Source organism: Osmerus eperlanus, chromosome 3 (genome assembly GCF_963692335.1).
Source record: "Osmerus eperlanus chromosome 3, fOsmEpe2.1, whole genome shotgun sequence".
Classification (NCBI taxonomy): Eukaryota; Metazoa; Chordata; class Actinopteri; order Osmeriformes; family Osmeridae; genus Osmerus; species Osmerus eperlanus.
Genome location: NC_085020.1, coordinates 10,549,802 through 10,573,232, shown reverse-complemented (window position 1 = coordinate 10,573,232; position 23,431 = coordinate 10,549,802). Strand labels below are relative to the sequence as shown.

The 23,431-nt window shown below is 44.6% G+C and overlaps 2 protein-coding genes across 14 annotated transcripts in view; one reads left to right on the top strand and one right to left on the bottom strand.

Moving 5' to 3' along the window:
• gsk3ba (glycogen synthase kinase 3 beta, genome duplicate a) overlaps positions 1–9,753 on the top strand; it is a 17,806-nt gene extending 8,053 nt beyond the window's left edge. Inside the window, exons 3-11 of one of the 2 annotated variants that reach the window (XM_062457174.1) lie at positions 797–880; positions 3,589–3,699; positions 3,854–3,984; positions 4,112–4,218; positions 4,441–4,538; positions 4,794–4,901; positions 6,102–6,288; positions 6,607–6,705; positions 6,903–9,753. In XM_062457174.1, the coding sequence (XP_062313158.1) occupies positions 797–880; positions 3,589–3,699; positions 3,854–3,984; positions 4,112–4,218; positions 4,441–4,538; positions 4,794–4,901; positions 6,102–6,288; positions 6,607–6,705; positions 6,903–6,970 (993 nt within the window). In that variant the 3' untranslated portion in view covers positions 6,971–9,753. The remainder of the gene's footprint in view (positions 1–796; positions 881–3,588; positions 3,700–3,853; positions 3,985–4,111; positions 4,219–4,440; positions 4,539–4,793; positions 4,902–6,101; positions 6,289–6,606; positions 6,706–6,902) is intronic. The other variant, XM_062457175.1, reaches the window with a different exon arrangement.
• On the bottom strand, positions 9,510–23,431 carry nr1i2 (nuclear receptor subfamily 1, group I, member 2). 12 transcript variants are annotated; one of them, XM_062457164.1, is made up of 10 exons: positions 23,151–23,431; positions 21,364–21,540; positions 19,144–19,274; positions 18,862–19,031; positions 18,431–18,764; positions 18,219–18,326; positions 16,735–16,851; positions 16,315–16,420; positions 15,733–16,132; positions 9,510–11,576 (listed from the first exon to the last, which is right to left on the bottom strand). In XM_062457164.1, the coding sequence occupies exons 2-9, from the start codon at positions 21,537–21,539 to the stop codon at positions 15,991–15,993; spliced, it is 1,284 nt and encodes a 427-aa protein (XP_062313148.1). In that variant the 5' UTR covers position 21,540; positions 23,151–23,431; the 3' UTR covers positions 9,510–11,576; positions 15,733–15,990. The 12 variants fall into 12 exon arrangements, with proteins under 12 accessions (XP_062313148.1, XP_062313145.1, XP_062313146.1 ...); XM_062457161.1 differs by having other exon boundaries at positions 18,219–18,364; positions 18,445–18,764; XM_062457162.1 differs by having other exon boundaries at positions 18,219–18,364; positions 18,445–18,764; positions 21,364–21,559; positions 23,159–23,431.

Sequence of the window (23,431 nt, the reverse complement as noted above, 5' to 3'; positions counted from 1 at the left end):
CCTTTCCAGGCCATACCGTGTACCACACTGCATGCTGGTCAGGTGACCAGGAAACCAAACCAGAGGAGGATGATGTCACTGGTATGGGATAAGGGAGGGGAGGGTTGGGTGTGCGTGGGTGGGTGGAGTGACAGGATGTTGAGGGGCAGAAGAAGATGGAGGTTGACTAAGGACTGAGGAATATGAGGAAGTGTGATTGAATGTTTGTATGTGTGTTTGTGTGTGAACAGCGCGTGCATGCTTTTCTGTGTGTGTGTGCTCGGGGTCAGTAAGCTCGCCGTAACCTGACTCTGCTTCTGGCAGGATGATGACGTCTCTCTCTGTGGACAGGCATTGTATGAATGTTTTCATCAAAGGGATTAAACGCTAATGAAGCGATGTACTTTCAGTTCTGATTCCTTAGTCGGCCATGAAGCCCCCTTCCTGCCTCTCTCTCTCTCTCTCTCTCTCTCTCTCTCTCTCTCTCTCTCTCTCTCTCTCTCTCTCTCTCTCTCTCTCTCTCTCTCTCTCTCTCTCTCTCTCTCTCTCTCTCTCTCTCTCTCTCTCTCTCTCTCCTCTCTCTCTCTCTCTCTCTCTCTCTCTCTCTCTCTCTCTCTCTCTCTTCTCTCTCTCTCTCTCTCTCTCTCTCTCTCTCTCTCTCTCTCTCTCTCTCTACTATAAGAATCTTGCCACAGAGATGCTCTATGAGTCACCCTTTAAACTGTACAAGCTCCTATGCTAATTTATTTCCTTCTTGGTCTCTCTGTCTCTCCCTGATTCTCTCCCTCCTGCTTCTCTCTCTCTCTTTTTCTCTCAGAACCGTGAGCTCCAGATTATGAGGAAGTTGGACCACTGCAACATCGTTCGACTGCGCTACTTCTTCTACTCTAGTGGAGACAAGGTGTGTCCACCATACTGTTCCTTTGTCTGTCTGTCTGTGTCTCTGGCTGTATGTGTCTCTGTCTGTCTGTTTAAATTCAGGACCAGCATCATTTGGTCTTGAAGAATGGGTTTGTTATATATGAAGGGTTAAAACCATGTTTAGCTCTGAACATCAGAAAACAAGCTTTATATCGAACAAACACGCATACACATGGCGTCAGGTCCATGACTCGGCAGTAATGAAAATCTCCCCAACACACACGCACACACAAACACAGTCCCAGGAATGGCAGACTAGAGCAGGGGAGACCGGGTGGGGAGATTGAGGATGGGGGGTTGCCCCAACCAAAGGGCACCTGCTAATTTTAGATGTGACCGTCATTCCTGAGCACCTCACCACCACCACCACGTGCTGCTCGCTGACTTTTAGTCAGTGCGCTAGCGTGCTCAGCGTAGTAGCCCAGTAGGGACACCAGAGAATGAGTTCGAGTTACAGGCATGCTTCACCCTCTGTCCCTCCCTCTCACTCCTTCCATGCTCCCCCCCCCCTCCACACGCTCTCATTCTTCTTTCCCCTTCTGTCCTTGTTCCCATGGTAACTCTCTTCCTTACCCGCCCCCAGTCCTTATCCCCTCCCTCTTTCTGTCCACTCCCCTACCCAGTCCAATTGTGGAGCCTGGCATGGTGTGATTTGTATGGCCATGACATCTCTGGATGGCAGACTGAGTGGGTGGGGGGGGTGGTTGTGTGTGAAAGCCTTGGCTTGTGTCTATGTACATCTGGCAGAATGGGGCAGCTAAAGAGCCTACTGGTCAGGAAGTGCGTGGAAGTAGTTGGTAACGTGTTGTGTTTAGTATCGCTAGCAGTGTTAGCAAAGTTAGACTTTTCACACAAAAATCTGCACCGTTTTGCATGCTAAGCGCCACGATGTTAGCCCTGTTGACTGCTAGTGCTAGAGATTATGTAATCACTGGAATCTGGACTGCCCAGGAGTTCTGCTCACTCTTTACCCACTTACACAACGCAGATCAAATAGAGTGCTACTGAGACGCACACACACTCCCTAAAGCCTTGGACACACTATCAGTGATTGTAAGGCCCCTTGTCGGCCCCTTGTCTAAGCCATGCCTCGTGTGCAGTTGGCTGCCTTGAGAGAGTCAGTGCCAGCCTGAGGGCAGAGGGAGTAGTACCAATCTGTAGCACGGGGCCCTGCCAGTGACCTTTACATGGCTGTGACAATGAACCATGGCAGCATGCTTTACACACAGAGGTGTGCTCTATAACCAGTATGTATGTGCGACATACAGAAAGAATGTGTGTGTGTGGGTGTGCAAGTGCATGTAAGAGACACAGATAATAAGTACTGTATAAGTACTGTGTGTGTGTGTGTGTGTGTGTGTATATCATGTACACACATACTGACATGTATGCATTCATACACACACATCTACACATTATACGCTATGTCCAGATTATGTCGAGTGGTGTGTTTGTGTGTATTACGTTAAGTGGTGACTTAGCTAGTAACTTGCAGAATTGGAGTGCACCATTGGACCCAGAGGGCCAGCCAGAAACGCACAACTCACTTCTCCGCAAGACACAACACGTATGCAAACCAACACATCCACACACGCCACTTCTAGTAGTTAAATACATCACAGACACACACACTTAATCTGACAGGGCACACTGTGTACACTTCACAGTTAAGCTGGAGTACTCACACATGAAGAGCATAGTGCCTCGGTAGTTGCTCACGTAGGCGCGAATGGTGTGTTAGTCGATTAGGATTCGGCTGGGAGGCGGTTAGAAGGCAATCAGGCCTCTGCCTGGGCAACCAGCTGGGACTGAGCTGAGGAAGTGCCTCTCTAGACAGGCAGGAAGTGAGTCATTGCTGTTGCTAGGCTAAATATAACCTTGGAGCTACAGTAGTAGAAAGTATAGGAGTCTCCCCCACCGTTCGGATCATAATGTTATCCATGTGGAACACGCATCAGGAGACACTGCTGGCTGTCAGATGTCAGACAGAGAGGGAAAATGCGTGTGTGTGTGCTACCATACTGAGGGTAGCCTTTAATCATCCTTGTGGATCATATCACCAAGTAGCTACTACGATGCTAGCTAACATCACTTGAAACCACTACCATGAGTTCACATTGCCACAAACTACTATGCTAGCTCACATTCCTACAGATGAGATGAACGTTGTGTGTGTAGAGTTGGAGAGGAGGAGGTGGATGAATGGAGAGGAGAAACGTGTCTCATTTGTGTGACCTCCACCCCTGTGAGGGATGTGCCAAGGGTGAATACAAGTTTGTTGAATATTTTGTGAATATTCTTTGCGTCACCAAGGCCCAGAATACATTAAGAAGGAAATGACCTCACTGTCTGCGACTGTATGATAGCTAAAACCAATGATGCATTTCCTGTCTTGAGGGGAAACACTACACAATGGTCTGCAGTTAGCAGCCATGGTGACATCATCATGCAAACAGGCTGTTGCTCTTACATCACCGTGGCAACGTGTGTCAGAGCACACTATAGTGGAAATGTATGATGCAGACAGAAAGGGTGAAGATGAGGCAGATGGACAGATTCTTTTTGAGTGACTGCATGCCATACTGATCTGTCACTAATAACACCAAAACAATGGGCTGTTTGTCTCGGGTCTGTAAGGCCGGGACTGTATGTGTGTGCCTTGCATCTAACCTTCTCTCTCCCCTACAGAAGGATGAGGTTTATCTTAACCTGGTCCTGGACTATGTCCCTGAGACTGTCTACAGAGTGGCCCGGCACTACAGCCGAGCCAAGCAAACTCTGCCTATGGTGTTCGTCAAGGTAGGCAACACTGTGGGGGTTGGGGGGGTGATGGAGAGAACTGAGGGTTGTGGGATTGTTTTAAGATTGTGGTGTGTTTTGAGATTGTGGTGTGTCTTGTGATTAAGACCACAGGTCATTTTTTCTCTCTCTGTGTGCGTGTGTGTGCGTGTAGCTGTACATGTACCAGTTGTTCCGTAGCCTGGCCTACATCCACTCATTTGGGATCTGCCATCGGGACATCAAGCCTCAGAACTTACTGCTGGACCCAGAGACTGCCGTCCTCAAACTCTGTGACTTTGGCAGGTGAGACGGGCTGGATGATTAGGATGATGAAGATTGAGAAGAATTCAAAAGATCATGAGGTAGATTATGTCTATGATAAAAACAAGTTTGTTACTGACTGCACTGTGTGTGTGTGTGTGTACAACAGCGCCAAGCAGCTGGTTCGCGGAGAGCCCAATGTCTCCTACATTTGTTCCCGCTACTACAGAGCTCCAGAACTCATCTTTGGAGCCACTGACTATACGTCCAGTATAGGTAACCTCATTATAATGAAGGACTGTTGCTGCTCTTCGGTTAAATGAGGAACATCTGTAACTCATTCGTAATCATCTTTCAGAAATTGCTTTTGGTGCTAATGAGGCGTTTAGTGAGCTACTGTGAGTAGCACAGTAGCTTTTCGCTACGTCTCTTGTTGATACCCTGCCCTTTTGATGTGCTGATTTCCTCTTCCTGTCTATGCTCCTGCCACTTCTTCAGATGTGTGGTCTGCCGGCTGTGTACTAGCAGAGCTCTTGCTAGGGCAACCAATCTTCCCTGGTGACAGTGGAGTGGATCAGTTGGTTGAGATTATAAAGGTATAAAATGTGTGTGTTTGTTGCACAGAATATACAGTATATGTATTTATGTATTTATTTATCTCTAGCAATGACATAGAATGCCTCTTTTCTTTCGTTTTTGTTCTGTATTTCGATATCCACCTCTCTTGTTCCTTCCCCGTTGACCTCCTTGTTCTCTTCACTCCTCGATGCATTCCTTCTTTTTTTCCCTTTTAATCCTTTCATTGACCCTCTACTGTTTTGGTCCCCACCCCTTCCTCTCCTCCTCTTCAGGTTCTAGGAACTCCCACCAGAGAGCAGATCAGGGAGATGAACCCTAACTATACAGAGTTCAAATTCCCCCAGATTAAGGCACACCCTTGGACTAAGGTGAGTCAACAGGTACAGGAACACTTTTACTACTCTTCACCCCTCCCCCAGCATACCCACCGTTCGCTCCATCCACCTGTCTAGTGTATCACACACGCGTACATGCATGCCTATTAGTCACTACCATAATGATCCTCAGTCATCCCCATCATCATCGTCAGTGTCTGGGTCAAGTTTATCCTTACCCTAACCCAGCGATGTGTCTGATATGTATCGAATTTGTAAATTATGTTTTCACCTATCCCGTTAGGGATAGTTAGGTATGAACTTTCAGAGAATTCATACAGGGAAAGAGGAGGCCCAAGGATCACTGTCTGTAGCTTCCTGACCCCTCTCCAAATGCAAAACCATTGGATATCGTCTCTAGCCAATGAGAATGCCTTGTTGTATTACCTCAGCTTCCCTCTAGTGGTGGATGCATGCAACTACAGCCACTCAGGCATTCGGTTTGCCAAGCAATGCATCTCTGCTCAACCGACCCTGCAGTAGGGTTGGTAGAGCCAGACACATACTGTGGATTGAATTATCCCCCCAAAATAAGCCTGCCTGAGATCATAAAAATGGAAGATAGATGACCTATTCTGACTAGTAATCATTCATAGTCAAAGGGACAGTTTGCTCCAGAATTAAAAAAAATAATGTTTTCCTCTACCTGTAGTGCTATTTAATGATCTGGATAGTTTTGAAGTGAGTTGGTGAGTTTTGGAGATATTGGTCGTTGAGATGTCTGCCATCTCTCAAATATAATAATAATGTTAATAATAATAATGGAACTAGATTGGGAAAGTCTTGTAGCACTCAAACCGCCAATTAAAATAAATAGCAAAGAATTTCCAGAATTCTTGAGCTGTTTACTCAAGATAATAATCCACAGACCTTGGGGTGAGCAGTTTCATGTTGGAACTATTTCTGTCTAACTGCATCATCCAACCGTATCAATGCATAGAAGGAATCGTGCGTCTAGAAAGGAAAATGAGTAAGAAAGTGAATACGATTTTTTTTATTTTGGGGTGAACTGTTTCTTTAACTTACCCAGCTACACAGCATGCACACTTCCACTGGCCTCAATACATGCAAAACATTAGCATCTCCATTTGAACCAATCAGAGGCTGAAGCATGTGGCTTCTTTCACCCTTATTGCAATATAATTGTTGATTGGCTAGCTGGTTCTTGTACCCCCCCCCATGTGACTCAGTGCGATTTACTGCCAGGTGTTCCGACCACGCACGCCCCCCGAGGCTATCGCGCTGTGTTCTCGTCTGCTAGAGTACACGCCCACGGCTCGCCTCACTCCCCTGGAGGCCTGCGCCCACTCGTTCTTCGATGAGCTGAGGGACCCGAGCATCAAACTGCCCAACGGGAGAGAGAAACCCTCCCTCTTCAACTTCACCACCCAGGGTACAAAGCTGCTTCACTCATGCTCACTACTATGTCCATCTCTTCCTCACGCTTGAGGATCTGTCTCTCTCCCTGCTCTCTCTCTCTCTGTATTTTCCCTCCTTTCGTTCTCTCAGTCATCCGTAGGACCTGTTTCTGACCTATGTGCCAGACAGAGGTGTCCGTTGTCCATGTGTAATCTGATGTGTCTCAGTCTGCTGTGTGGCAGGAGCAAATGATGCGTAGTAATCACCTTCATTCACCTGAGGGTGGCTTTGATGTGCTTACCTGGTCTTGCCTTAATCTGCTCTAATCTGTTGCGGTTTGTCTTTACCTCAGAGCTGTCCAGTAATCCCTCCCTGGCCTCCATTCTGATCCCCGCCCACGCTCGCAGTCAGGGTGCCGCCTCCACGCCAACCAATGCCTCTGCCACCACAGGTCAGAACATCTCAGCCTTCTCTTTCTTGTTATGATATTCCCTCTCTCACTCTCTCTGTCTCTCTCTCTCTACCTCTATCTATAGGGTAAAAACCTTTTTATTTAGCTATATATGCTTTGTTCATTAAAGTTCTCACAACACTAACCCTTAGAGGTGTGTGCAGTATTCTGACGTCTTCTCCCCTCTCCCCCTGCAGATGGTAACAGCACAGAGCGAGGCCCCACCACTACCGCCTCAGCCTCTGCCTCCAACTCCACCTCCTGAACCACCCTAGTCCCCTCCCATTGCTCTGGCCAGGGGGGCGTGTCCAGCAGTGTAGAAATCAAAATGGCTGTGCGGGCACCATGCTAAGCCTGACTACATCAACCAACCAAGCAATGAACTACAAATCCCTGTCAGACTGAGCCTCCCCCACTCCCAGTTTGTTCTCCTGTGCTACCCCCCCCCCACCTCTGATGATGTATGTCTGCTGGGAGGGAGGGAGGGAGGGAGGGAAGAGGCTGCTTCCTGTACTCATTATTAATGTACAATGTTATGTACACAATACTACAGTACTAGCCTGCTAATGTTTCTAAAAGGACAATCTGTATAGATGTCCTAGAGCCGAACTCTTTCACCCACCCCCCCCCCCTCACCCCCCTTTCCAAATGAGTTATTCCTCTCCAGTCCACATGAACCCAGCACCTTGGTCATGGGGTTACCCTGGCTCCTCCTATAGTGCATGGCCTGAGTATGGGTGGATCACCTAGGGTTACCCCTCACCCCTGACCCCCGCATCGACCTCCAGCTCTGCTGACTAGGCATGACGCTCACATACACTCACGCACACACACGGACAGATGCATGATGGTCCTGATAATTGTGGAAAGAAGCAGTCTTGTCTCAGACGAGGATTTGGACTTAGTCAGAACTTTGCCTGGGGTTGTTTTAAATGGTTAGAGCTGAGCTGGTTTTATTCTACTCTGGTTTTATTTTCCTATATATATTTTTATTTTATTTTTTTTTCTGGGCAAATTGTGGATGGATATGTGCCATATCAGTGCACTGGATCTGTGTGCTTGTATTATATATGCTGTATATACATACAGCGCATACACACATACAAACACAGTTTATATATTGCTTTTCCTTATGTACAAAAGTATATATAGATATGTATATTATACTTCCGTGGTTCAGAATTCAAAGCCGTGAGCTCACACATAATATGTGGTGGACCAGTGGCAATATTTGCTGCTGTCTAAAGCCAATGTCAGAGGAGGTAGTGTGGTTTATCTCTTTTATCTCTGCTACTGCTGTAGATCTCTCTTTTTCTTTGTCACCCCCCCCCCCCTCTCAGTCTCTCTATGACCCTTGCAGGATGTCCGCTGTATGTCTTCCCTCTGAATAGGTCTCTTGTCTCTTTTCTGGAGATATTCCAGTAGTTCTTAATTTCCCAACCAATCAGCACTGGATCTCTCCTGATTGCTGACACCATGTTTACTATTGCTCTCTCCTCAAGTCTGCCAAGACCTACTTTAAGAAAAGAATCACCATGTTAAAATATGAAAAACACCACATCAGAATATGTATATACAGACTAAATGCTCCTCACCAAATTCTGACTTGTTTGTTGTTTTTGTTTGTGTATCTGTTTATTTTTCATGTTGTGTTAAAGGTATGTATATATACAGACCCATGTACTGTTTATGAGCAAAAACAAAGATGGGGTTGGAGAGGGTGGGTTGGGTACATGAAGAAGAAAAAAAAAAAAAGAAGAAAAAAAGGTGCAAAACTGACCATGTTTAGTATTGGATATTGTAGATGATGATGATGATGATGATTACAAGCTTTATCTAGCCATCTAGTTCAATCTTACCTGTACAGGAAAGTAGAAGACAACTGTATTATTGTAACAATAACTAGTCATGTATAGTGTATCTATAGTTTGGAGTGCCTTTGCTTTCATACACCTTCACCTTGTTCCCTCCCACCCACGCTCCCCCACCTCCAACCATCACTTCATTGTGCGTGACTCCCTCTTTGGTGCTGTAGGAAGTCCTGCCCCCGAGACACACACAATCAATCATCCACCCATATTGTACTGAATGACTTGTTTCCCCCTCTCCCTTTCCACCTTTCCCATCTTTATATGTAAACATTTTTATTGCAAATATAATGTCAATGTAACATTGTTTTTCTTAAAAGTTATATGGACATGGACCTGATTTTAAGAGAAGTCTGAAGAGAATGTGTTTCATTTTAATTGTTTTTAATCTTGGCTTACACACACCAGAGTCTCAGGTTGGAAGAGGGGGCACACGGGGTGTTACTCGTTGCCGGGGTCAAATACATGCATCAAACACTTGGAAATATTCAAGATGCATTTGATATGTCCCAAATTTTGCACTTTTGGGACTGATGGTTTGGCCTAATTGTACTTGTGCAGACTAAATCAAATGCACCCTTTTTGATCCAGCTCTGATATTAAGCAGTAAATGGTCACATGCAGGTTAGATAGACTCCATTCAGGGCCCTAGTTGTGAAGGTCATGTCTGGTTCTTCTCTGGGTTGGTTCTGGTGGTACCAGAACCAGTCTGTGATGTTGTGATGAAGCCATCCTCAGAATCAGTCATTCACTTTGTCTCTCTTCCTGTCTCATTCTCTATTCTGTTGCCTCTCACCTCACTACCCCTCCCCTCACACACACACACATCTGTGATGGGAGGGTTGGTTAGTAGCACCTAAAGGGGGGTTGGTCTCATAGCTTTCCTTGTCCCGCTTGCTGTAATTTTTGGCATCCATGAACATGTTGCTTTCTTTATCTCTCTCCAACACCACCACTAAGCCTGTAACCACTGGGCTACTCCCCCCCCCCCCCCCCCCCCCTCTTCAACTCCAGTTCAGGAGTGAACCATGAAGAAAAAAATACACCACAAAGGTCACCAAAAAAGACAAGCCAGGATAGTGGGCTACATATTGTATTACAGCGCACACACTCTTGTTGCAGAAAAATATGCTATCTGGGTTTAAAGAGTAAAAAAAAAAAAAAAAAAGGACAAAAACAACCTGTATAACAATACTACTACTTGAATGCCTCTGTTTGTGACTGACATTTTTATTTCATTTGAGATGTTTTTTTGTTTCCTTTTTGTTTTGATCTGTGAAGGTATGCTAAATGTGCGCCTGTGTAAATATTCCCCCTGCCCTGCGTGCTCTGAGGAATAGTTTCCTGGTACTGTAATTTGCATTAAATAAAGAGTAGGATAGCCTGGAAATGATACAAAACCCCATCTCTCCTGCTTTTCTTTCTTTGCGATTGTGCGTGTGTACATCTACACTGGCTCTTTGTAAAGGGGGTTCATTAACTAATGGATAACTGGCTTGTTCTTGTTGTAGCATGGATGTACAGCAGTACATGACTGACTACAGCTTGGACTCTTCACACAGATGTCAAGCTGGTTGGATTTGTGACATAATTATGATACAGCTTGTACATAAATGTACCATTATGAAGAATAAGGCTGACCTAAAGCCCTTTAGAATCATTCTCCAGCTCAATAATCTTACCTTCATTATACTTACACATTCTACATTTGCCACATTTATTACCTTGTTTTTGCAATGTACAGCAGCAGAAAGGCCCCAAACCTCAGACATTAACCCTCCCTCCCCTGACTCATTGTTCAAGGTGATACCTGATCTACTTTGATTGGATAGTTGAGAGCCTGTGGATATCTCAAAAGCTGATACCCATCCAGTCACATCAGATCAATGAATGAGTAGGCTGGATGTGTTGAAAAAGGACATGTAAAGGTTAGACAATTTGACAAGCGAGCAGGGAGTAGCAACACAGGGAAACACACACACACAAGTGTCCACCAAAGAAAATGTTCCTCTGCATTTTCCCATAATTCCCATTCTGCTGTCCTTCCTCCCAGGGCAGCAAGGAGCAGCAGTCAGCCACATCAACGGAGGCCAGGAACATGGGTGGAAGAGAAATCTGTTGAGTATGTTTTTATATTGAGTTTGTTTTCTGTGGAGGGAGGCATTGGGGAAAACAAACAACAACAAGCAGAGGGAACTGGCTGCGGCAGTCATCCCCACATGCTGACTAATACTCTACGTGCCCCTGCAAATTCCACCTCGGGGTCAAATAAAGTGTTTGAATTGAGTTATACCACATTTAAACCTTAGCTTTTAACCTGTTCTACTGTGTTGTATGACACAGATTTTTCCAACCTTTCTTTTAAGGATTCCTTTGGCTTCTTAGGCCCATCCATACTCTCCTTTGTGAATCTTTTCCTGATGCTATTATTCAGCCTTCCGTTGCTGCTTCACCTAACTGCAGCTTTTAACGATTCTCTTCACCTTAGTAGGCGTCAGAATTGGGTAGGTATAACTGGGCCTCCCCTTGGCTGGCTTGCCACCTATTTGAGAGTTTTCCAGAGGCTATCGATAATTACGTCTCCTATATTGCTCTGTTGACTTGTAGTGTGGCCCAGGGTTCAATCCTTGGTCATATTTGTTCTTCCTGTACAGTACATGCGTCCCAAAGGTTTCTTAATTAGTGTTTTTCTTATTATGAGGACGATACTTCACTTTCATACCGAACAACATTAGTAATCTCTGTACCTTTCAGCTATCAAGGACTGGATGCCATATGACAATGTACAAAACAGAAGTCCTTATTATAGAACTTGAGAGCATTTCAGATAAAGTAGAGCAGTGTGTCGGTCCTTTTGAAGCAACTGTTTAGTGAGCCTCAAGAAACCGTGAACAACTACACATTAACTTTGAGGTGAGGTGGAAAGAAAGTGGTCCCATCCTGTTTCTTCTTCAACTGAGAAACATGAACACAAGATAAAAATGTGTATCATGCTTTCAAGACCTGGCAAAAATATTGTAGTGAGGTCCACAAGACCACACGGAGCCAACATCTTGCCACACCTGAAGAGTGATTCAATCACATCAGAATCAGCCCTTGTGACACCCTCAGTATGCTGATTACCCACCAAACGCCGATGCAAAGGAACCATAGAATGGGGGGGGGGGCCTCCCCAATCTACCTAATCAGCCCTCCTGCTAGCTTGCAAGCTTCAAAGGGCCTGATTTAGACAACACGTCTCCAGCGACCATTTGCTATCCGTTTCGGCGGCGATTTGAACAAAGAACATACCTTGATCAGAACTTTTGAGGAAAGTGCTTGAGACTTCACCTTTACCACAAGAGTACAAGGTGGAGAATTATGAGAGGGATATTTGTGTTATGTTTGTTACTTTGTTTTAATGTTGTGTTCACTGAAATCTTGATTCTAGTAACAACTCCTTCTTCCTGAAAGATAACCACGTCATTCTTGGTATCTACACGAAGCTATCATAATAAAACAATCATTCAACTATATTTTGTAACTGTACCAAGATGTCCAGAACAATATTTGAACCATCGAATGAACCAGCCAAAGATCAGATCACACCTTTGGTAGGTGTGAAGGAAGAAGGGGGGAGTTGAGAACCCATCTTCCCCCAATCCACATCTGACCCCAGACGGGTCCTCCCTCGAACTGTATAAAGCCCTAAGATGACCATCAATCTCTGACTCCAGCGAAACCGACCATGGCATGAACGCCATCAGGATTGGCGTTCCAAGGACGTCGCCAAGCTTCTCCTGAGATTCAACTTTATAGTGAACGCGTCACTATCTGGACGTTTCAACAGAAGAACCCAAAACGCAATTCCAAATGCGACTTCACTGAGATCCCGCAGACTCAGTCACATGACCCAGCGCAGCCGCGCTGTGACTTCAGATTCTTCAAATGGACCTTTGGCGCAAACCGCCCTCAACATCATTGATCAACCCCTGATCAAACGTAACTATGGCTAACGCTCTTTCCTCCTCGACATGGCATTGGCGTGAGCTCTGTTTATGATTTGTAAGGATGTAATCACTGACTGTACAATTTCTGCCTTTCTTTAAGTTAGACCATTTCATTCTGTTCATTGAAACCAATCTCTCATATCAAACCCATAATCCAACTTTTCATAAGATCTGTTTACCTTACTTGAATAAATTCATTGTAAAGATATTTTGACGTGCGTGTTCACTGATGTTACGATTGGCTCTACTCTTAGAACGAATTCATTCCTTAAGATTAGACTGATTATTACGAAGGCTATTATTTAAATATTATTCAATAAGGTTTCCTCTATCCCTTTAACAATAAGAGGTGGTGCCCCAAGAACTACATACTTTATTATAAATTAAGTATTGCTAATCTTAAACGAGCAAACCCCGCTACATAATGGTGCCCCGTGTGAGGCTAAGATAGATTGAAATGAGCAATCGTAACTTTTGTGAAACGAACTGTTAAAATAGAGCGAGCTCTAACTGTATGTAGCACCATGTATTTAATACTACTGTGCCTGGGCTACAGTGGCTGTGTGCGTATTCAATTGTTTTTCGTGAAATAGCTGCTAGTGTGTGTGTGGGACCAGCTAGCTCAAAGGAAGCGGCTAGGTTTGACCGGAGGTACGCGCGTGCTCAGAAACACCGCTGCCCCGACATTTACGTTGTAATCTGCCTCGGCCAGCTCTTCACGGAAAGTAGCATAAGAGCCTTTATTATAGCCTCTATTTTAAATAGTGTAGCTATTTGGTTAAGTGAATTAACCAACCAACTAATACGTTGGTGCACATGTCTAGTTCAGGGAAACAGACAGTAGTGCTTAGTCCTGAAGGACTTTTGTTTAGAAGCAACTAAACAACGCAGTTCTGTGCACGTAACCTACCGCCACCACGAGTGTGTGTGTGGGACCAGCTAGCTCAAAGGAAGCGGCTAGGTTTGACCGGAGGTACGCGCGTGCTCAGAAACACCGCTGCCCCGACATTTACGTTGTAATCTGCCTCGGCCAGCTCTTCACGGAAAGTAGCATAAGAGCCTTTATTATAGCCTCTATTTTTAATAGTGTAGCTATTTGGTTAAGTGAATTAACCAACCAACTAATACGTTGGTGCACATGTCTAGTTCAGGGAAACAGACAGTAGTGCTTAGTCCTGAAGGACTTTTGTTTAGAAGCAACTAAACAATGCAGTTTCTACACGTAACCTATTATGCCGCCACGATAGCTTGTCGAAAAAAGCATTGACTATTCCCACAGCTAACTGTGTTTTAAAATAACAGTGGTTGCCAAACTAAAGTTACATTATTAGATGCAGTTCATCAATGTGGTTTAGTTACGTTGACTTCAAGAAGCTACTTAGTAACTATAATTGTGTAAAGTATGTACTATAATTACCTTGTACCTTTATTTGTTATTTGTATACGTCTTTGGCAGTCAATTGTAACCATAACCTAAATGAGTTTATTGAAACTAGTTTGATTTAAAAAGATTGGAAAGCCGACAACTTTTCCCTCATCTAGACCCCTAGTCACAAAGCTTCAATTGCTACGGCCATTGTAAGCCACTTCAAGTGCCTCTTTTTGTTTCAATAATTTCCTCTCAACCTTTTTCCTATGTCATGTCATAGCTTAATCACTCATAGCCATGCCAATGTCTGGGGAGGGGGGGTGACATGCTGTTACGCTGCTGTGGTCTTTCTTCTCTTGTCTTCATGTCAACAGTTTCATCGACGACGGTCTATGAAAGTTGACATCCGGGGGGATGTAGTGAGGTCCACAAGACCACACGGAGCCAACATCTTGCCACACCTGAAGAGTGATTCAATCACATCAGAATCAGCCCTTGTGACACCCTCAGTATGCTGATTACCCACCAAACGCCGATGCAAAGGAACCATAGAATGGGGGGGGGGGCCTCCCCAATCTACCTAATCAGCCCTCCTGCTAGCTTGCAAGCTTCAAAGGGCCTGATTTAGACAACACGTCTCCAGCGACCATTTGCTATCCGTTTCGGCGGCGATTTGAACCAAGAACATACCTTGATCAGAACTTTTGAGGAAAGTGCTTGAGACTTCACCTTTACCACAAGAGTACAAGGTGGAGAATTATGAGAGGGATATTTGTGTTATGTTTGTTACTTTGTTTTAATGTTGTGTTCACTGAAATCTTGATTCTAGTAACAACTCCTTCTTCCTGAAAGATAACCACGTCATTCTTGGTATCTACACGAAGCTATCATAATAAAACAATCATTCAACTATATTTTGTAACTGTACCAAGATGTCCAGAACAATATTTGAACCATCGAATGAACCAGCCAAAGATCAGATCACACCTTTGGTAGGTGTGAAGGAAGAAGGGGGGAGTTGAGAACCCATCTTCCCCCAATCCACATCTGACCCCAGACGGGTCCTCCCTCGAACTGTATAAAGCCCTAAGATGACCATCAATCTCTGACTCCAGCGAAACCGACCATGGCATGAACGCCATCAGGATTGGCGTTCCAAGGACGTCGCCAAGCTTCTCCTGAGATTCAACTTTATAGTGAACGCGTCACTATCTGGACGTTTCAACAGAAGAACCCAAAACGCAATTCCAAATGCGACTTCACTGAGATCCCGCAGACTCAGTCACATGACCCAGCGCAGCCGCGCTGTGACTTCAGATTCTTCAAATGGACCTTTGGCGCAAACCGCCCTCAACATCATTGATCAACCCCTGATCAAACGTAACTATGGCTAACGCTCTTTCCTCCTCGACATGGCATTGGCGTGAGCTCTGTTTATGATTTGTAAGGATGTAATCACTGACTGTACAATTTCTGCCTTTCTTTAAGTTAGACCATTTCATTCTGTTCATTGAAACCAATCTCTCATATCAAACCCATAATCCAACTTTTCATAAGATCTGTTTACCTTACTTGAATAAATTCATTGTAAAGATATTTTGACGTGCGTGTTCACTGATGTTACGATTGGCTCTACTCTTAGAACGAATTCATTCCTTAAGATTAGACTGATTATTACGAAGGCTATTATTTAAATATTATTCAATAAGGTTTCCTCTATCCCTTTAACAATAAGAGGTGGTGCCCCAAGAACTACATACTTTATTATAAATTAAGTATTGCTAATCTTAAACGAGCAAACCCCGCTACAATATCATATTTTTGTCTTCAATCTTGCATTATGATAATTTTGCAAAGCACTGTTCACAACCCTGAGCAACTCTGGTAGTAATGTACTACATCACAGCAACATCACAACAAATCACTGGTAATTTGAAACCACATTAGGGTGGATGTCTGTGTAAATGATGCCTTGATGAGGCTGTGTGTTAGAGGTTAGGATTAGGCTTCTGTGAGGGTGGTTAGGTGTCCTGGATGATGCTCGTGTGAGACGGGGTCCTTAGGGGTCCTTGCTGACCACCTCGAGGATGAGAGGGGACACATCTGGCTGGATGTCCTGGATCTGGAGCACCTGCTTGGTGTACTCCTCATTCATAGTCCTCATCTCTGTCAGACAGGCCATCACCTTGGGATACAACAGACTGGATTCACACACACGCGCACGCGCACACGCACACACACACACACACACACACACAGTAAATAATTAAATATTGACTGTAAGTCGACTCACTAGTGATCTATAAATGTGACTCCATGACTCAAGTCTACAGTTCTCATGTAGGGGGGACCCACCCCATCAGGTTTTGAGTGACAGACTCACTGTTTGTCCGGCCCCTTTCTCTTCGAGTCAATGTGAGTCTTCAGTGTGAAGGCAACTCTTTCCTGGAGCGAATCGATAAGATCACGGTTTTTCACGCCCACACGATCTGCCAATCACAACGCAGCTTTTCCACACAGTGTTGAGGCATTTACAAAACTGCAGCTGATTCAGAGCTACGGTCATCATTACTGCCTGCAATGAACTTTCACCCTGGAGCGCTTCCAACCCTTAGTTGTGTGTGTATGAGTGAGGGTATGAGTGTGGGGAAAGGGCTCTTCCCTTCAGCCATTGGTTGACTTTCTGCATTCTTTCTATTTTTCTATTTTCACTATTTCTTTCCCCCCCTGATCACCCCTTCTTTTAGAGAAGCCCATTTGTCCTCCTCGTCCTTCTCATTCTCTCTCCCCTGCCGTGTTTTACCTGGAGAGAAGAGGGCGATGGCCTTCATGAGGACATACTCCACTTCCTGCAGCCCCAGGCTCTTCAGTGTGTAGTGGAAGCGCATGAGAGGGTCCAGCAGGTGGCGTTGGAAACCAGCTACAGAGGGGCAAAAGGAGAGAGAAATACAGAAGGATTGAAAACAGAAGAGATAAGGTGGGAGGTAAACATGTTTGTGGGGGCCTACTGTCTGTAACCGTAAAGACAGTAGGCTGTTGGAGTAAGAGAATGACTCATTTTAAGATGCAAAAAAGGTACAATTCTACAATTGTGTGGCTTTGATTCTCTCTCCTGATAGCGCCACAAAGCTGTTTCTGACACCTACAGATTACCCAGATAAGCATTGGAACCTGTGAGCTGTCAGACCAAGTTGTCACTAGAGTTCTCCATGACTCACAGAGAACAATGGAACATAGAATTCTCATTTGTATTCTTACTTTCTCCTTTATACATATGCTACTAAGTCAAATATAACCTGGTACAGTGTATTACTGACTATAGAACAGGCTGTATATACTTCTAATGGAGAACAGAGGCCAGTACAGTAAGCTGTGTTCAGCCACAATCTGGACTGGAGAAGCTTTCCTACTTTAAGTTACTTACTGAAAATCTGATAAACTTTTTGTAGTCATTCTGATCAACCAACAGACTGAATTCTTTAAAATCCAAATGAAATCTTAGCAGGCAGGCATACAATGAGACAGTGGCAGTACAAAATGTCTCTATTTTCACAGGAATGGTTAAACCACATTGTGACAGGCACACACAATGGGCAGGAAACCATTTCAGATACATGAACACACAAACACATTCAGGAGAAAGCTAGGTAAACCTCCACTGATTCATAAAGAACTGTCTCAGTTTGAACACCAGGACACACATTAAATCTATAATAGATGTCATGGCAGATACAGTGGCCTATAATTTGAATTGAAAACAGAAACAACTAGTCTTTCTCTGCTTCTCTGATTTACTCCCCCACCCCCAGGTAGGCCCTTGATACCTAATGACCTTGCCTTTCAACTCCCAGCTACACTACCACTCCACAAGCTCCTCAATTCCCTCCTCCTCTCTCCTCCCACATCTCCTCCTTCACATTTTCTCTTCCTCTTTCTTGTGGTTTCTTCTCTGCCCTCCCCTCTTCCGCAATCTGCAGTATGTAAGGGCCAGAATTACATAATTCATTCCATATTCAACAGACAACTGTGCCGTTACATCTGCACCGTGTAGCTGCTTTTTCTATAGACACAATAAGTCTATAGAGAAAGTATATTGCTATACTTTGTACATTTACGATAGTCAAAAAATGTATCTCGATTCATCAAGTCACAGCATTGGCGCTCTATGCTGGATGTATGCTATGCATGATTTAAATGTGATCGTATCTCATGTCGAAACTGTTTTGTGGGTAGGCTGTATGAGAGTGTGTGTGTGTAAGGGTATGCATGTGTTTTTGCATGCCTCACCTCTGACAGCATCATCCATGCAGTAGGTGAGTGGCCCACACTCCCACATACCGGTCCTGGAGTTGAACAGCATGTTGAACCGGATCTGACTCATCTCAAACGTAGCTCCTTTCAACAGAGAGATCTGGTCCTCAATCACCAAAGCCCTACCATACACACACAGTGTAAAGACCATGACAGGGCCATGACAGGGACGGGGTTAGGAATCACACCTGCACACACGAACCTGAAGGACGGGAGTCCTTTAGCAAAGCTGATGATGTTTTGGATCATGTAGGTTGTGAGGTCGGCCACGTGAGGCAGTGTGCTAAACATGGTGGTCTTCTCTGCTCCAACCCCTGCCCCCTTATCCTCCCCGCCAATCAGCATGAAAGGGGATGACAAAGAGGAAGAGGAGGAGGTCAGGGAAGAGGAGGAGGTTAGGGAGGGGGAGGAGCTTTCGGAGGCTGATTCATCTCCACTCCTGCAGTAGCCTTTCTGAGGAATGATTGCCTGGCTTGCGGACTGGTTGTATGGGAACATGGGGTTGAGGTTTCTGTCAATAGGCTGAAATGAACACAGAGAGACATATGCCTTTATTTGGCTGTAGGTAGGAAGTTGCACGCACAAACAAACACACAAACACACGCTGATGCACACATACTCTAAACCCGTTGAAGCGGGAGAAGGTGATGTCAAAGGTGTTGTGATGGGCTGTGACCAGTTCCTGTATGGTGGCTTCCTGTTGGGGTGTGAGAAGGACAGGAGCCCTGCCCAGCCTCTTCCTTTTGATGCCACTTCTCCTCTTCTCCACCGCCTCATCAGACATAATCACTATGGTAACGAAGACAAGAACCAGGTCACCTCGGAAACGTCATGACACGATGGCATGATCAATGACTTTGAATACCAGTGGGTGTGTGTGTGTTTCTCAGGACCCACTCACATTCTTTGAGCATGCCTATGGCCTGGCACTTGCGGAGTCTGCAGGCTTGGCACTGCCTGCGGTTGTTCTTGGTGATGACACACTTTTTCTGGAGGGGGCAGCGCAATGGCATGATGCGCTTCATACTTCGCCTGAGAGACACGTTATAGACACATCACACACATGGACGGGGGAAGGCGAAGAAAGCACATCTCTGCCTGCAGCTATGAAAGGGACTTTGAGCAGGCAATACTACTTTTTAACCCTCGTGCTGCCTTCGGGTCACATGACCCAAAGGTTCATAACGAACCATCGTTGTGTTTACCCAATTTTACCCAATACAAAAACAAATTAAAATAATTTTCTTTTAACCTTTGCAATGTGGGGGGTCTGAGACAGCCTAGCTGTTAAAAGAAAATGCTTCACTTTGTCTTTGTATGCGGTAAATTTGTCGCAATACGACGGTGGGTCACAATGACTGATGGGTCAGAATGACCCGAAGATAACACAAGGGTTAACTTGTTTCAACAGGTTGTGTTCGTTGTGCTTGGTTATATGAGGTGGTTAGTTAAGGCGGTTGTGTATGTGGATGTTGTATATTATTGTCTGTCAGACACAAACAGTGGTTAGACAGGATAAGAGAAACTTACTTCTGAACAGACTTTATTTAATCATGCAAAATATGTTGCTAGTATGTCGCTGTGTTCTCTTCTATGATGTGGAGTTAGCTGAGGTTCGGAAAGAGAAAAAAGCACACCACAACTCCCATCGGCCACCTCGACTATGCACCTATCACTTACACACCTGAGACTCATCAACTAATCCACTGTATCACTAAGGCTAGTCAATAGCCATCAATAAATACAACCTCACTGTATTAGCCACTCATGCACCATACTCTTGCTTGGTAAACCTCAAGCTTCGTCTTACTCACAACACTCCTACAGTATCTAGCTGAATTCTATCTGTTGTTGAATCCTGGCTAAATACCCTGGACCCCTCTACAACTGATGTCTCATAACTGCCCGACAGTGCCTCGGATCTCAGAAAAAGGCACAGTCTTCCACTATACCACTCTCCCAGAGGAAGGCACACTCTTCTACCTCACTACACTTTCTCACAACAAGAAGGTCCTGGGTGAAATTCCCACTTCGGGCACTATTTAGTGATCTCCCAGGACTTTCTGTGTGGAGTTTGCTCTCCTGCTCATGTCCCTGGCCAGGAATGAGGTGAGCTCTTGGACTTGACCCCCCAGTCGCCTTGGAGGCCGGCCTATATGGCTGATCACTCCTCCTGGCTGCACTCGGAGGAAGGAAAACAGGATGGGAAAACGCTGAGAATTTGTTTTACCTGTTGTCACTCGAACATGTGCGTGTGTTGGTGTCGCCACTCCCTGCACGCGTGTGTTGTCAGTTGCATGACAATTAAAGGTTTCCTCTTCTAAAGAAGAGCCACGCTCTTGTACCATACCACTTCCCTACACAACGCCCCTCTTTGTTCCATACCACGCCACTCTCTTCTCCATACCACTCGGAAAATGGAGGCCACACTCTAAAATACATCTCTCCAAGAAAAAACAAAACTGCTCCATGAGAATGGCACTACCCTCCTCATAACACGTCAGCTACTTCTTTCAGCTCCATAGCTGTCTCAGTGGCAACTAGTTCCCCTCCACTGACCACCAGATACAGAGATCCTCTCCTCCAGTACCGAAGATCCATGCCTACATTACCGTTTTTCGGGGATTGGTATAGCTCCAAAAAAGCCCTGTCGAAACTCTAGGACTCATCCACCACACATAAACTTAAAAACTTTATTTATTTATATAGCGCATTTCATACCAGAAGGATCCACAATGCGCTTCACACAAAGTCTTCTGCCTATGTCACTCTCACTGATTGGGGGGAAAACACACATTCAGTTGGTGTGGTTTTTGAATTTCTACTGTCTCTTTCTGTACTTGTGTAAACAATTGTATATATTATGAGTGTTCCTCTTAATGTTCAATGTCCCTACGGTTACATGTTCCTCTTACCATACACAGGTTGTTCTTATTACCACCACAATCACCAGTGATGTTTGTGCCTTGTTTTTTTCTGTACTCAGAAGTCCGAAAGAGGTCGGCAGCAGGGACCCAGACCATGCAGTATGGTGGATGAAGTATGAGAAACAGGGAGAAAATATGTCTGTGGGGGAGGAGGGGGGCCAGTATGCATGCATGCAAGGGTGTTTCAAACTCACCTAAAGAAACCTTTGCAGCCTTCACAGGTCATGGCATTAAAGTGGTAGCCGGTGGCCTGGTCACCACACACCTGGCAGATCTTAGACTCTTCTTCTTCTTCCTCCTCCTCCTCTTCCTCCTCCTCCTCTGCTGTGCTCTGACAGGGGGTCTGTTTACTAAAGTTGCCCTTACTCATCCTGACCTGAGGGGAACAAACTAGCATACACCACACCCTCATGTTAGGGGCAATTACAAAGACAACAATTTCCTCCTTCTGTATGTGTGAGTATGAATAATAGAAACACAGGAACAAAACAGAAGTCTGCAAGTCAGACATCACTCTTGACTATCTTTTCTGGTGATGCTCTGCCAGGCCTGCTTAAGAACTGCTTAAGAACCTCTTGGCCAACTAACCTGTCCGTCCTGTTTTATGGGTTAACTGTGATTTGCATCTTGCACTCTAGTAGCCTCTGAATTTATGTTCATGAAGTCTTCTGCGCACAGTACTTAGTCATTGACACATCCACACCTTCTGAAGAGTGTAGAATGGGAATTGTGTTTCTTGCTCATGCAATTAATTCAGAAGCCAGAGGAAGAACCCCCACCCAAGATTTGGGTGGAATAATTGCCAGTTATGAACTGTCTGGTACTAGCACCAGAGCTCTCTGAACTTGCACCAGGTTCTAACTGGTGTAAAAGTGGCATATAAGTGGCTCAGAATCAGAATTTTTGGTAAAGTTGTCTAACCGAACTGCAAAGGGTTTGGTAGCCTATATGCCAATCGTCAATTGCTACGGTTGTTATCCGATTTCAAGGTCAGAAATTATGTTGTATAGGCCTATAGTATTTAAAATATATATTTTTTCAGATATATTATTTCAAAATAATATTCAGACATATCCTGCGGCTTATAAAAAGCGTTTTAAAGAAGGCCTATATCACATGTTGAGTGGCATAGGCCTATCTTCAGAGTTAGTCTATAGGACTTAAACCACATCATCAGCGTTTTACACTGTAAGAACAAACCAGTGTGTACAAAACACGCGGGAAGAGTTCTATATAATCCTATATTTTAGTGCCTGCTATGCCGCAATCAGTAAAAGTCGCGGTGGGGCAAAGTACAGGCCCAACAGTAGCTTACACACACTAACCACACACGTAGGTTATAGGCTATAGCCTATATGTATACATACTAAAATAACAAAATGTCATAATAATGTGACAAGTGCAGGCGTAATCTGCTGATTTTCGGCTTTAACAAAGACTCAAATTGCAGGCATACAGGCCAGTGCTCCATGTTGACTGAAGTTGAACAAAGGGCAAAACAGGGGTTTTGGTTTAGGGGTATTGCGATCTGTTACTTCCTCTAACTGTAACCCATCATCAGACATCTGCAGGTTACTACCCTGCATTCAGCGAAAGCAGCAGTTCCAAAGATCTGGGAGATTCATGAACTTTGCTTCAAATGATCTTTTATCTTTCTCTGTTCTGTGATATAGTTTAACAAATGAACAGGATTCTACCACAAATATGCCTACTTTTGTATAGCTACAACAATCCACTCAAGAACATAGAACAGCGCACCTGTGGTGGTGCAGAAACGAATCGAGGACGAATTAAACTAAACTAAATTGGTTAACAAATATTTTAAGTGCTTCGAAGTAAAGGATCTAAACATTGTTTCTTTACACGGAAACGTATCCTACCTGCACCTGCTACTTTGGCCAATTACTCTGTAGTTTAAAGTTTTGCTACTTACAGGCTAGTTGAACTGTTTGACAATGTCTAGAATCTCAAGTAACAATACGCACTTACAATTACATTGCCGTTCGCAGGTCCTCGATGAGTTTCCCGTATTACGTAACTAACTACAATTGTCTAATTGTTGGAAGCTGCCTAAAATGTTAAACCTATTTTCCCATTATATTTAATCGCACAATTCTCTCTGTCTAACGCGCCCATATCACTTCCTGGTGACGGTTCCCTGACAGTGTTCAGAAGGTGGAGGAATGTTTTAACTGATGTTTATCTGTCAGCAGGAATGTGTCATTTAATGTGCATTTATATTTTGTCCTCTGCACGTTAATA